The 13,583-nt window shown below is 38.8% G+C and overlaps 1 protein-coding gene across 6 annotated transcripts in view; it reads left to right on the top strand.

Annotated features, from left to right (window-relative positions):
• The first annotated feature begins 3,035 nt into the window (after positions 1 to 3,035).
• Positions 3,036 to 13,583, top strand: part of LUC7L2 (LUC7 like 2, pre-mRNA splicing factor) — a 57,949-nt gene continuing 47,401 nt past the window's right edge. Inside the window, exons 1-2 of one of the 6 annotated variants that reach the window (XM_047094683.1) lie at positions 3,343 to 3,424; positions 6,377 to 6,460. In XM_047094683.1, the coding sequence (XP_046950639.1) occupies positions 6,423 to 6,460 (38 nt within the window). In that variant the 5' untranslated portion in view covers positions 3,343 to 3,424; positions 6,377 to 6,422. Of the gene's footprint in view, positions 3,425 to 6,376; positions 6,461 to 9,171; positions 9,259 to 12,183; positions 13,467 to 13,583 lie in introns of those variants that run through there. The other 5 variants (XM_047094688.1, XM_047094685.1, XM_047094689.1 and 2 more) reach the window with 5 other exon arrangements.

Genomic DNA, 13,583 nt, shown 5'->3' on the forward strand with positions numbered 1-13,583 from the left:
ATTACAAAACAATTATGTTCACTAAGTTCAAAGAATAGCCAGGCTTGAAAATTTTATCAAGGAACCAGAAACTATTTAAAAAAAAAAAAAAAAAAAAAGACACAGAAGACTTGAGAAAGAACTCAATAAAAACTATAGAACTGAAAAAAATAATTCAATTTATGGATTTAGCAGCAGGCTAGATTCAGCTGAAAGGAGACTAGTGAACTATAAAATTTGTCAGAAAACAAAAGTACCAGAAGGCAGCTTGTCAAGACAAGGTAGAAAATGCAGAGTAAAGAAATCTAGACAATACATTGAAAATTGTCTAATAAACACTTATTTGGAGGTCTAGAAATTGATGAGTGAGAAACAGTATTTAAGAACAGCTAAACACTTCTTGGAATTGACAAAAGACAAGTTTACAGATTCTAAAAGCTCAATGAATCCTAAAAGCAGGAAAAAAATATATATATATATATATCTCCACACCCAGAGACATTATAGTAAAATTGCAGAAAACCAAGAGCAAAAAGAACAAAATTTTAAAGCAGCCAACTATCTGCAAAGGAGTAACAGGCTGAAAACTGACTTCACAGGAGCAAAGTTAAGCAGAAAGATGGTGTGCACATGTTGAAGAAACTTCAAACCTAGAATTCTATACCCAATAAAAATACCCATCTAGAATTAAGAAAAGCAAAAGAGCAAGCTTTTAAGGCAAAAAACGGGACAGTTCCCCATGAGCAGACCAACACAAAAGCAAACTCTGAAGAGGTTAGGCAAACTCCAGTAAAATGCTAGATAGTAAATATTTCAGTCTTGCTGGCCATACAGTATGTTCTCTGTCACAACTACTCAACAATGCTGTCGTAGTGCAACAGCAACCATAGACAATAGTAAATGAATGAGCCTGGCAGCATTCCAATGAACTATTCAGTAAAATGGGCAGTGGGCTGGATTTGGCCTGTGGGCTGTAGATTGCTGACTCCTGTCCTAAAGTTTAAACTTCAGACAAAAGGGAAATGATTCCAGATGGAAAGGCAGAGATTCCAGAAGGAATGAAGAAAAAAGAAAGTGGTAAATAGATGAGCATTACGTGAAGTTTAGCTTCAAAAAACACAGAACTAAAACACATATGATAACAGGCATAAAACTTCAGGAGAGGTTAAAAGGAGTCTTCTTTGTGTTATCTGGAGGAAGTGAAAAGGTATTAAGAATGCCTATTTTAACTTTTAGGGTAACTACTAAAAGAATAAAAATAAAATGAAACTTCCAAATTACTAGAATGGATGATTAAAAAGCAGGCAAGAAAGGAGAGAAAATTAACTAGATGAAACAAATAGGCAAAATAGAAGAGCTTTAAGACCAAACGAGTAATTACACAAATATAAATGAATAATTGCTTCAATGAAAAGAAAATATGATTATTAAATTAAAAAAAGCCAGCTATATGATGTTTATGATACATTTAAAATGTAAACAACCACTGAATGCTGGGACACTGGATATTTCCTCCAGTTGTGTCTCAGGTCCTCATCTTGTAATATAAAGAAGTTGAACTGTAAAAAAAAAAAATAATAAAATGTAAGCAACCAGAAAAGTAGGAGGTAAAAGATAAAAACTAAATTCTCATTAACATAGATATTTCAACATGTTAGTTTACTTCCCTCCTAAGTTTTTCAGAAGATTATATATATATAAATATATATATAAATATATATATATGCCTCCCACTAAGACATGATAATTTGTACACTTTTATTGCGAATTGTGTTCAGTAATATTCTTAGTATTTGGAGTTGCTGAAATTTTGAATTCTTTGAATAATTGGAGGGAAACTATTTTGTCAGTTACAAAAGACAGCATAATTTAAAATTTTTTATTGGCCCAATATAGATTCAAAGTGATACTGGGCCTAGGGCTACTATTTTATGTTTTTTACTAATCTTGCGAATAAATTATAAGTTCCAGGCTGATGCATATAAATTTTTAATGAAAAAATTTTAGTTATTTCCTTCCCAAGTACCTAGGAAGTACCTAGGTCTCGTTTTAAAGAATTAGTATTTTACAAAAAAATGTGAAAATGCCAGGCTAAGCATTTTCTGCTAGCTCATTTAACCCTCACAACAATGCTGTATGTATTTATATCCACAAACATGAGATTACGAAATAAAATGCTGAAGGTTCCAGTTAGCAATTAGTCGACTAAGATTTTGAATCCAAGGTGATGGCAAGCTATGAACGCACAGGCTTTCTTTCCCGTTGGCAATGCTGCTGATACACTGAAAAGGCCTAATTCTTCAAATTTACCTCTTAAGCAGGAAAAAAAAGAAATTCTCTTTAAAAAATAAAGATCACCTCCTTTCCTTTCTGAAGATACTGCTCAATTTTTATAGTTCCAAATTTAGACTAACAGCTTCCTGTTATAAATAATGATAATCTGAATGGGTTAGATCATCTGTTTCCCAGTGTATTAAGTTCAGGTGTTATTTCATTTAGGGAAACTACCCAGACGTCAGTTCTCCAGGGCTCCTTTTATAGAAGGTCAAGGCAGCAGTGGGGAAAAGGTTGAGTGTACGAGATTCTGGGCGGGCCCCTGAAAGCGAGTTAATCGGTCAGTGAATAGTCGTTAGAAACACGCCTGCATTAACTATTAAGATTGCTAACCGCAGTAGAACCGATCCGCATGGTCTCCACTTACTTTCGACTCGGGGTAACCCTCTGGCACATTTGCTAATTTGAGTCCGGTTCGCCAGCACAGCGTGCCGCGCGACCCTAGCCCACTTGCAGAAGGATGCGTGCAGTTTGGCGCCTCGGGCGGATCTAGCTCGAGGGTCGTTTGATAAGCACTCTCGCGAGATCTGGGGGAAAGGGGCGGGCAAAGCCCGCGTGCACGCGCCCGAAAGCCGTTAGGGCGGAACCTCTCCCGGGCGGGGCGGGTGGAGCAAATACAGTTGGACGCCAGTTGGTGGAGCCCCCGCGGGAAACAACTAAGCGCGAGGAGCGTGCGCGCTCACGTCCCGGCGACGGTGGCGGCGAGCGGCGTCAGAGCTTGAAGGGGGGGCTGACGGCTTCTGGCGGGTGGCGGTGTTGGAGGCGAGAGCTTGCTTAGCCCGTAACGCTTCTGTCCCAGGACCAGACGGAGAGTGAGGGAACGAGGGTTGCTTTCGGGGGCTGCTGCTTTCCACTTACGCATCGTCGTGAGGAGCGCAGCCCGGACTCTCCTACTACAAGCCCTCCAGCTCCCTTTCCACACGCCTCGAGGCGGCGGCGGCGACAACTGAGACAGCGTCTCACCTTCCCCCACCCCTTCCCCTGTCCCCCCCGCCCGAAAGGGCCCGGTCTGCGCCCCACCCCCGCCCGCCCGCTTGCTACGCCGCCGCCATGTCGGCGCAGGCCCAGATGCGCGCGATGCTGGACCAGTTGATGGGCACCTCCCGGGACGGTAAGTGTCTGCCAGTGCCCTGGGGGTGGGGGAGGGGAAGGGAAAGCGAGGGGAAGGGGCTCCGCGGGCGTACCTGGGCTTGCGTGTGTGGCTGAGTAAGGGGCTCCCAGATTGGTAACACGAGGTCCCGGCTCCCGTCCCATCCAATCAGGGTTGGGCAGGCGGGCTTGGGGGGCGGTGACCGAGCGGATTGGCGGGAACTGCTGCCAATGGGGTCAGACGGGGCCTGGAGGCAGAAAGGAGAGTTTGAGATTCAATGTTGACTTGTCTGGGATGGGGGAGCCCACGTCTCTGTTGGCGTAGTGGGGCATCCCGTCTTGTGGCTGATGAGGTACCGGTGGACCGCTAAAGCCTCCGCCCCTGAACTAATTCCTTCACCCAGAGCTTTGGGATCATCCCTCGCCGCCGCCCTCCCGAGCATCCAGAGACAACTGGCCGCCCCCTCCCCCCACCCCACCCCCGCCCCTTACCTGGGTCCGGAGGAAACCTTCACAGTGATTCCAGCCCCAGAAGTGCACTCTCGATCCCCACAGAAACAACCATTCTTATGGAAAAAATCTGACCCAAACCATGGTTTCTTGAAGTGGGTGTGTTTGGCCCCATTTTGTGAAAAGAAAAAATGTTATGGCCTGTTTTTTCCGAGAGACCTCCATCTTGTTAGAGAATTTAATAGAAGCTTTGTTCAGTAAATATTGACAAATCTTGCATGTGCCCCAAATAGAGCCATTTTGAAAATGTGGTGCCCAGTGAAATAGAATTGAGGGAAACAATCCTTTTAAGCACTTAGGTCAGAGTTTGTGTAGAAAATCACTAATTGCTGGATATCTTGTCATAAAGAATTTCTAATAAAAAGATGAAATGCTGTTGCTTTTTTGGTGATGATAATAACAGTGTATTCTCAAATTGAGCTCAAATCCATGCTATTTGCGAGGAAAGATGTAGTTTAGTACTTTCTCTTATAACAGCAAAACACTTGCTCATTTTTATATGTTGCTTGTTTAGGTAGATTGTTTCTTAGCCATTAAAGAAATGCTTTTTTCTTGAAAAGTTATTTAAATTGCTTGACGTAAGAGAAAAGGCACACTTATATTTTTAACAGTTGCTCTTCTGATTTTCTTGAATACTTTGCAGCAAAATATGTGAGTAGATTAAAAAATATGTACTGAATTCATATACTTTTCGCAATGCATATTAAGAGTGGCTTTTCAGTGTTCACATTTGAATTTTAATAGAAACCCACATTGGGAACTTGTCTTCATAGGACATATAAACAAATAGGTGGAGGTGGCAGACCTGTTTGTGGTTGTGTAGAGAGGAGGGGAAGATTGGGAAGGAAATGAATTTTGTGTAGTAAACCCTTGAAAGTTAACATTAATTAAAAATGCCCCTGGAGAGACTGTTAACCTGTTCATTTTCCACTTTAGATAAGAATGGCTATTTTATAACTGCAGCATGTCTTGACATTGCTCCTTTTCCATAATGAAGAAGGTATTGGGAAGAGACCTAATTCAGGATTTTAGTTGGTAGAATAACTGATTTTTGGAATAGCAATTCAGAAATCATTTAAGATTTTACATGAAACTTTTAATCCTAGATGGATACCATTTTTGGTACCTTCTGCATGGATTGAATTTTCTAATTTTACTGGGAGGGTAGTTGGAGCAAAGTAACTGTTAATCAGTTGCCTGATAAATTTCCAAACTAGGTAGCCAATCTAGTATTGCAAAGCTACATAAAAAAATACCTTTCTTTCTATTCCTGTGTGTGTAGACAGCAGAAACATGGGTTTCTTAAAATCCATTCTGCTTTGTATACAAATTTACATTTTTATGTGTCTGTTACTGGATTTTTTTTGCCTCCAGACTAAGAGGATTTACCAATGAACTCATGTAAACAAGTCCACGATATTATTTAGCTGAAATGACTGGATTTTCACTGCTGTGTTGGGCCAGAAGTAAGAAACCTACTACTTTCAAGGAAAAGAATTGAATGTTTTTTTAGATATCCAGATTAATTCTTTTATGTATACAAGATAAGAATCAGAACATTCTTTTCCTTCTTACTAGATGAGTTTACATATTTCATCTTATGATTCAGGACCTTTAAATAATTAGGATTGTTCTTTTTTAGCATACAGTCAACTTCAAGTTATCCAGGGGTAGGGGGACATGGATACGTTTCTGAATAACACCATATAATTTGAAACCACATAATGGAAAGCTTTGTATTGGACAAAGGAACAGCTTACAGGGAATGCTGTTGGGTGTCTTTGGCACTAAGAGGTGGAAATGGGGATCCAAGAGGTGGGAGAGAGATGGAAAAGGTAGGTAGGGGAAGGTATTTAAGGCAGCTTTGTCTCTCTCTCTCTCTCTCTTTCTCTCTCTCTCTCTTTTTTTAAATCACCCCAGAGACTATAAGACAACTACAGTCTTCTGGGATAGTGGGACTCAAAGTTGCAATAATGCCCCTCAACCCCTAGTGTCCTGTCTTGGGGAATCTGAAGTGGCACAAGAGGCCTAGGGCGCTGGGAAAACCTTTCCCTCTCACCTCCCCATCTCCTCCACCAATAAAAATATTTCTTCCTTCTTCCCCTCCCCCCAAATCAGTGTTTAATTCTTTTTAAAACTCCTTGGAGATGTAAATCTATTAAAAGTAGACCTTACTCTGAGTTACTTAAAGCAGTTAATCATTTAGATTACCTAAACTTCATTGAAATTCTTAGAAATAGGAATTTTAGTGTCAGGGAAATGGAGAGGTAATTTTGGAACACTGGGCACTCCCAGGAAGGTCAGTCCTGGGTGAGTGGTGGAAGTGGGGGGCTTTGGACAACCAGAGGGCAGCATGATGGTGCTGGGAGGCTGGGCAGGGGGATGACCAGGAGGTGGGAGAGGAATGCATAAGGGTGGTGGGAGGGCCAAAGACAAACTTTGCCTTCTTTGCAATTTTGCCTAGGGCCCTGGTGGTGGCAACCGCCTGTGTGCCACTGAAAATCGTGCCGATGCCTGGCATACTGCATAAATGGAAGCAGGGTACCGCGTGAGTTGAAACATTGGTCACACTATATAAAGTTTGTATATGTGAATCAGTGTAACTCATACCCATGTAACTGGGGGTCTGACTGTATTTGGATTTTTCTGATAAGGCATCATGGGCTAAGGAAAAGAGCCCTGGGCTGAGACTCAGGAGACCTGGTTTCTAGCCCCAGCTGTACCTCTAATTATAACCTTGGGTAAGTCGCTTAACCTTTTTTGCCTCAAGTTAAATCAATAATTTGTTAAATGGGAAACCAAACAATTTCCTATGTTACACTCAGAAAGTATTGAAAAATAAGTATATTGTAAGCTTTTTAGAAGAGAGGAACCATAAGTAGATATAAATTAGTATATTATTTTATCTGAAGTTTGAGATACATTAAACTTTATAAATACTTTTCTGTTTCAGTTGTTAGCGTTAATAGAAGGGAGAGGGATAATTTATTTTCCCTGAACGTAGTCCATTTGAAAGTAGGGAGGAGTAGCAAAGGAAAATTCGAGCAGCAGTTTGAGAACTCTTTGTGACAGTTGGAGGAACTCTTGTGTCCTTTCACAGGCTGTAGTCATTTCTTCGGAGTTAGGTTAATTGCAGGGATGTCCCTTAGCTAAAGCCCTATTGCCAACACATACAATTTGGTTATAAGTCTCTGCTCCTGACCCCAAAAAGGCCTGGCAAGGTGCAAGGGATAGGAATTAAACCAAATTGAGGATATGAATTTAGATTACATCCTAAGTTTGGAAACTAGGGAATTTACAGTAAGCAGTTTTGAGGACTCTGTACATTTTAATTACTTAACAACCTTTAAATAGAGATCATCTCTGAAAGGTTAAAACAGGCCAGGAATGGCATCACCCCTCTCCCCACCCCCACATCCCCTACCCCAAACAACCAGTAGACTAATAGAATATAGAATATGGAATAGAATTTTATAGCATCATTAGTTGCCCATTATGGCTAGGAAATGTTGAGGGCAAGTTAAAGCTCTCAGATAATTTTACCTGTTTTTCAGGGTAATCTTTCTAACCATACAATGATGTACTTCCTCAGTTAATAGAGTACATTTCATCATAATTTAATATTTCTGCTAATCAGTTATATTACACAATAGTTTTCTGGAATCTAAAATTAAAAGGATACTACTCATCCTAGGAGATAGCCAGGAAAATAGAGTTCAGAAAATAATTTACTTGTTCTTAATGTAAGTTTAATGGTACGTAAGTGTTTAACCTGTGGGACAGTATGACATTGCTGCCTTTCTGCGAAATGAATAATTGAATCCAAGATTGAAGTAGTGTTTTCTTCAGTGGATTTTCTTCATAAAATCATCTTTACTGTAATCTGTGTTCCTTGACTTGTCATCAACATTGAGAGCATTTTTTTTTTAATTTTTCTCATTAGCATAATGAACCATATTTATTTCTTGGTCAGTTGTAAGCCATTCTTCTATTCTACTTGGATTGTTCATTTTAAGTGAAGGAGGCATAGCCTTTGATGTACAAGCACACATTTTAAAAAATAATGGGGTGTATCTTACTCCAGAGCTTGTAAATTCTTTTAACGTAAGAAATTTTAGCAAAAAACAAAGGCTAAACAGTAGTTAAACATAAGCCTAGTAAGAGTTTTGGTAAATATTTGACTTCCATCAGAGGTCCAGGCATATCAAAACATTGAAAGCTCTGCTAACATCCATATAGTAAATCTGTTGTAAACAAACTTTAACTCATTTTGCATTTTGAACTCTGAATATTTCTGTCTGCAAGACGGTCCAGAAAATAAGAATAGTATCATTTCATATAATCTTGTATTGTCCTTGGGTTGTCTGTAGCTGTTTAGCTGTCTTCAAGGAAGCCTATGCAAGAGAGCCTATGCTCTCTTTTACTTAGGTAAATAAGTTGGAACCGAAGAAAAATCATTTTGTCTATCACTGTATAAGCTCTGTAAGCAGTAAGTAAATGATTTGGTTTGGATAGGATGTCCTACAAGGAGAAATGGTGAGCTGCATGTTCAAGATAGGTAGCAGGAACTCAAGGGCAAATTGAAGTCATGGATCATGGTCATTCAGTGAGTCAGATCGTGTTCATTACCAGGTGATTTCATACAGACCTTAAAGCTTGAAGTTGCTGAGTTCAGGCAAGTGGTGGGGTTACAAAGATAGATGGCTTTGAACTGAAGGTCACTAAGTGTAGGCAAAACTGTGATAAATGAGGCAGATGCTCCTCAAGAATGAAATTCTAGAAATGAAATAGGTTGAATCCTAAGAGCCTAGGGCTGTTTTGTTAGTATAATCTATCAGAAAGTATAAGTGATTGTACTTGTCCACCTTAATCATTCTTAATAAGAAGTCGACTAAGAAGGTGAAGAAAGTTGGAACATTTTGCTGGAAAAAGAATGAGGGAGTGAGAGAGGGTACATTTCTGATGGGACTCTTACAAATTCAGCACCTACAGAAAAGTCATTCTGCTCCTTTTGATTTAAATTCTCATACACTAGTAGCTGCTAGGGTAGAAATTGGAAGGCAAGGCCAAAATACATCAGTTAATCAATTTTTGTAAGGTTATTGAGGTAATAGAGAAAAGTAGTTTGTAAACACTGAATAAATGTCATATTTTGCTGTTTAACATGGGCTAGAGAAAGGAGTCTTCAGAATTTTTTTCTAAAAAAAACTCTCACTAGATATTGATCCATATGTTCTAATTTAGTTGTGAACCATGTGCAGTGATGTTTGACCTGTGTGATTCAACACGAAAAGAATTTAACAAGCTGCCTTTGCTGAGTGTTTTGTCATGTCTCCTGAATGCATGGTAAATTGTTTTGTTTTATCTTCTTGAGACCTCAGTTTTTTCTTTCAGAGTTAAACTTTCCAAAGTTTTGCCCTTCAGTTAGATAGGTTGGATAATTATTGGATAGTATCTTCATCATACTTAGTTGCTCACTGCTGCTTTATTCTGTCCTACTATTAGATTACACAGTAGACCATTTTCAGTTATATTTTAGGTCAGGATTGGCACTGTGGCCCACTTGGCTTTTTGTAAATAAAGTTTTATAGGAGCACAGCCGTGCCTATTTGTGTACATACTGTCTATGGCCATTTTGCCTTAAAACAGAGTTGAGTAGCAAGAGACATATGGATGCAAGCTTAAAATGTTTGCTGTCTGGCCCTGTAAGAAAAAGCTTATTGGTCACTATTCTAGATGAGTGATTCTCAAAGTGTGATCCTTAGACCAGCAACTTTAGTAATACCTGAGAACTTGTTAGAAATGCAGATTCTTGGGTCCACGCCAGATCAACTGACTCCAGAAATTCTGGGGATTGGGAGCAGTAACGTATGATTTAAGAAGCCTTCTACATGACCCTGATGCACATTAAAGTTTGAGAAACCCTGTTCTCTAGGTAAATGTTTCCTGAATATTAGTCACACTATCACATTGACTATTTTTTACTGTTTTCTGTTTTTTAATATTTTCTTTATTTCAACTCACTTTCTAAAATTTAATTTTAAAATGAAAATTTATGTCAGCAGAAAAATACAGTGAGAACAACATGGTATTTTAAGAGGTAACTTAGACTCACAAAAAAAGAGAGATAACCTAGACTGTGTTGTCACTTTGTGCTAAACATTAGAACTTGTTAGGTGTTAAGCATTAGATGGACTTCGTGTACTTTTAAACTTAATCGTGATAAAGAATCACCACTAAATGAGTAGTGCTTAAAATGTTGGTGAAATCCTGTTGGTAAAATCATACAACACCTAAAATCATCTTTTGTACAAATCTCATACTCTGGAATGAAAATTGTAGTTGTTCATATGAAAGAAAAAGCTGCTTGAACTGTACGTACCCAAGACCGGAAGTGGAAATAACTGACCAGAAGAAATATATACCTGTGAGATGGAGAGTTCTAGGAGTCCCTAGAGAGGTTCATCTAGACTTCTAGGGTGACATTACCTCATTTAGCTTTAATTCTCACCTCTCCAATAGTGTTTTGGTCTACAGTGACCAGTGGTTTTGCAGGATTTCACCAACCTGTGGGAATGTGAAAAGGTGCCTGGATGTGGGAAAAGTTGCTTATCAAAGATAACCCCTGGACTAGAAACTGGGGCGGGGTGGGGGGGAATGGCTGTGGTTTTACATTGTGGACAGGAGAACAGCGGGACATGCTTGTTAAGATAATAGTGGATTCATCTCAGGTTCTAGAAACCATGCGTTCGTATTTTGAGAAATTCCCATGTTATTTAATTTGCCTCTTAGTATTTAGAGGGATACTTCCCCTAGGCATGGTGTTCTGTATACTTATTGGCTGATGTGCTTTAGGGTATAGTAATTGTTGATAAGAATAGAATCTTTCTTTCCTGAATATCTCCAAGTTGCTGAGTTGATTTAGCTATTCCTTTCCTTAGAGATTATGGACATATTTGTTTTCTTATCTTTTGTCTCTGCAGTAAAGAGTGATACAAGACTAACCTTAGAGGGACTGAAAGTCTAGTAGGGAATGAAGATTTACTCGTGAGCAGTTACGTTTAATTTTAAGTGATGAGTTCTGTGATGCTGATTATAGGGGCCTAATTTTGCAAATACTGTTTAAAAATACAAAAGACTCTCAAACACCTATAGGAGTAAACAGATGTTATTTTGTATGTTTTCTTCAAATTAAAAAAAAAACCAAAGCATTACAAATGAAGTTCCTTCTCTTCGCTTCAGAGTCACAGTCCTTTCCCCAGAGGCAATCCTTGTGAATTTAGCGTGTATCCAGTGTGACACAGTATTTCTCCTGTGTCGTTTCAGTAGTTAGAAGGCTCAGTCTCCTTCATGGTAATCTCTGTTTTTCATTTTAACTTCCTTTATCATTGAGATGTCTGTCACTTCTGTCCTTTGATATTCTCATTTCTTTTCCTTTTTTATTTCTTCATTATTTTTTTATTTGGGGAGGCTCCTCCTTAGCTTTCATAGCTATAGCCAACCAGTGAGAACTTGTCTTTTTGGTAAATTAGCCAATCACTTTTTCTTTGGTTCTTTTCAGCTATTTCTTCATAGCCAGAGATAGCTTTCGTTACTTCTAATTTTGTGTATAGAAAGTTGTGGATGATAGAAGGCACCAGATACCCAGAGTACAAGTGTTACTGTATCAGAATTGCAGCTCTGCAAGTAAGTATCAAAATACAAAATTTAGCAGGCTGCAACCTTTTAATGACTAATTTTCCTTTATGACATGTATCATAATAACAAATTCTGTATAATCGAGAACTTAATTTTTAGGTAACAATTTATTAATAAGGCTTTTCTGATGTGTTTCTTAAGTCTAAAAGGAGAAATCTATTGACAGATTTCGTGAAGTATGTATTCCACCACTACCCCTGCCAGTGGCCAAGACTCTGCTTGTGTAATGAGAGAAGATATAGTTGTGGCAAGGGGTGGAATAGAGCCTTTGGAATGTAGCTACTTTAGTATTTCTGTTCTCACATTTCCATCACCATTCTGTTAGCTCTTAAATATCATGCAAGCTTTTTCACCTAATACAAACGTTATTTCCCTGTCTCATTCTTTATAATTTGTTACAGGGATTTTTATAGACAAGTAGGCTGGTAGATTTAAAAAGTTGTTTTAGCGTTATTGATCTTTGATCATACTTGGTAAGAACGAACTTGTTCTAGAAATTTATTCTACAATGGGCATTGCATTTTTTAAATGTTGGGGTTGTCTTGGGGCTTCTGGTGGGGGTAACAGTACCTATTTGTAATTATAAACCTATAGGATCATATGCAAAGATTAGGAGGGATAGCCTTTCTGTACCATATAGTACCCTTACTTTTGCATTTTCCGGGGTAAAGGAAATTTTCTCCTATTCACTCAGTATGATTTTATAAGTTCTGTTAGATAGAAGTGACTTGATATTACATTTGGGAGGGAGAATACCATAATTGGTTTTTCCCACTGCCACCTTCGGCTGAGTACATTTTCTTATGTAGTAAATATATTCTTGAAAAGTTTGACGTGTATCAAGTCACATTAACTGTTTTCAAAGCATCTGTAATCATAATATGCTAAGACATGGTAGTGAGTCCTTTTATGAAACAAATTCTGTACTTTGAAGTATGTAAACATGCGGTGAATTAAACTGAGTGTATTTATTAACAATTACATGGAGTAATAGATTTTTTAAAAGAATAATTACAAAAGAGTTCTTACAGATGAGTTTTAAGGCTGAATTCTAAAGGAACAGCAAAGGTAGGTGGGAGAAGTTAGTAGTTGATGAGAAACTTCAAGGAGGGTGTAAAAGTAAATCGGTTCTTCAGTGTAGTAGGCACTATGCAGCAGTAATCACCTGCTTTTACCTCTGAACACAAGGGTTTACTGAGGCCGGGCAAGTTTCTCCCTGCCCTAGACTAGAAATTGGCTATGGGTCTTTATATAGTTTCCTTGTTACTATATGGACTCAGTAGCTAATACGAGAAATGGTGGTAAGAAGGTGAAGCATTTCTCTGTGTTTGATGATTTGAGGGCACAGGGAAATGAGAAGCTTTAAGCGTTTGGTTAGATGCCTGTCTTTCTTGCTCTGCTTTCCTCTCACTGAAGGGGTATGCATTTTATTTCAGGGGGAATGTGCCTACTCTGTCCTAAGCCATTGGTGACACTTGGCCCATAATAAGTGTACCTGCGGGGAGGGCTTTTCTTTTTCTGGCCCCATTTATAAGCCAGGGGTTGCTTCCATTTGCTCTGTGTGCTGTTGAGTTTTATTCTCTCTGGTTTCCCTAAGCTAAGCTCTAAGCTAATTCTATACAAAAGAAATATTAATTAGTTGTTTTTATAAGTTGCTTGCCATTAATGCCTGATAATATGCAGTAAAATAAGGATTCTGCATACCATTATATATGTCAAATATTACAGACTTTAAGGTTCTTTTAATTACAATACTAAACTCAGTTCACTTTTGCTTAGCCTTCACAGTTGTTGATCACATAGCATGGTCATCCACTCACAGCTTAAAAAAATACAGGGAGCATCGGAGAGAATGGGTAAAGTAAAATTTTGATGTTTTTAAAATAGCACCTAAATCTATGAAAGTTTATTTGATTTATTGTTTGTATGGGAGGGAGAGGGTGGGTGGTACTGGAGGGAGGGTGGGGGGTGGG

This window comes from Lynx rufus, unplaced genomic scaffold (assembly GCF_022079265.1).
Source record: "Lynx rufus isolate CCGP_SWC_20201006 ecotype Redwood Valley unplaced genomic scaffold, mLynRuf1.p SCAF_4, whole genome shotgun sequence".
Taxonomy (NCBI): Eukaryota; Metazoa; Chordata; class Mammalia; order Carnivora; family Felidae; genus Lynx; species Lynx rufus.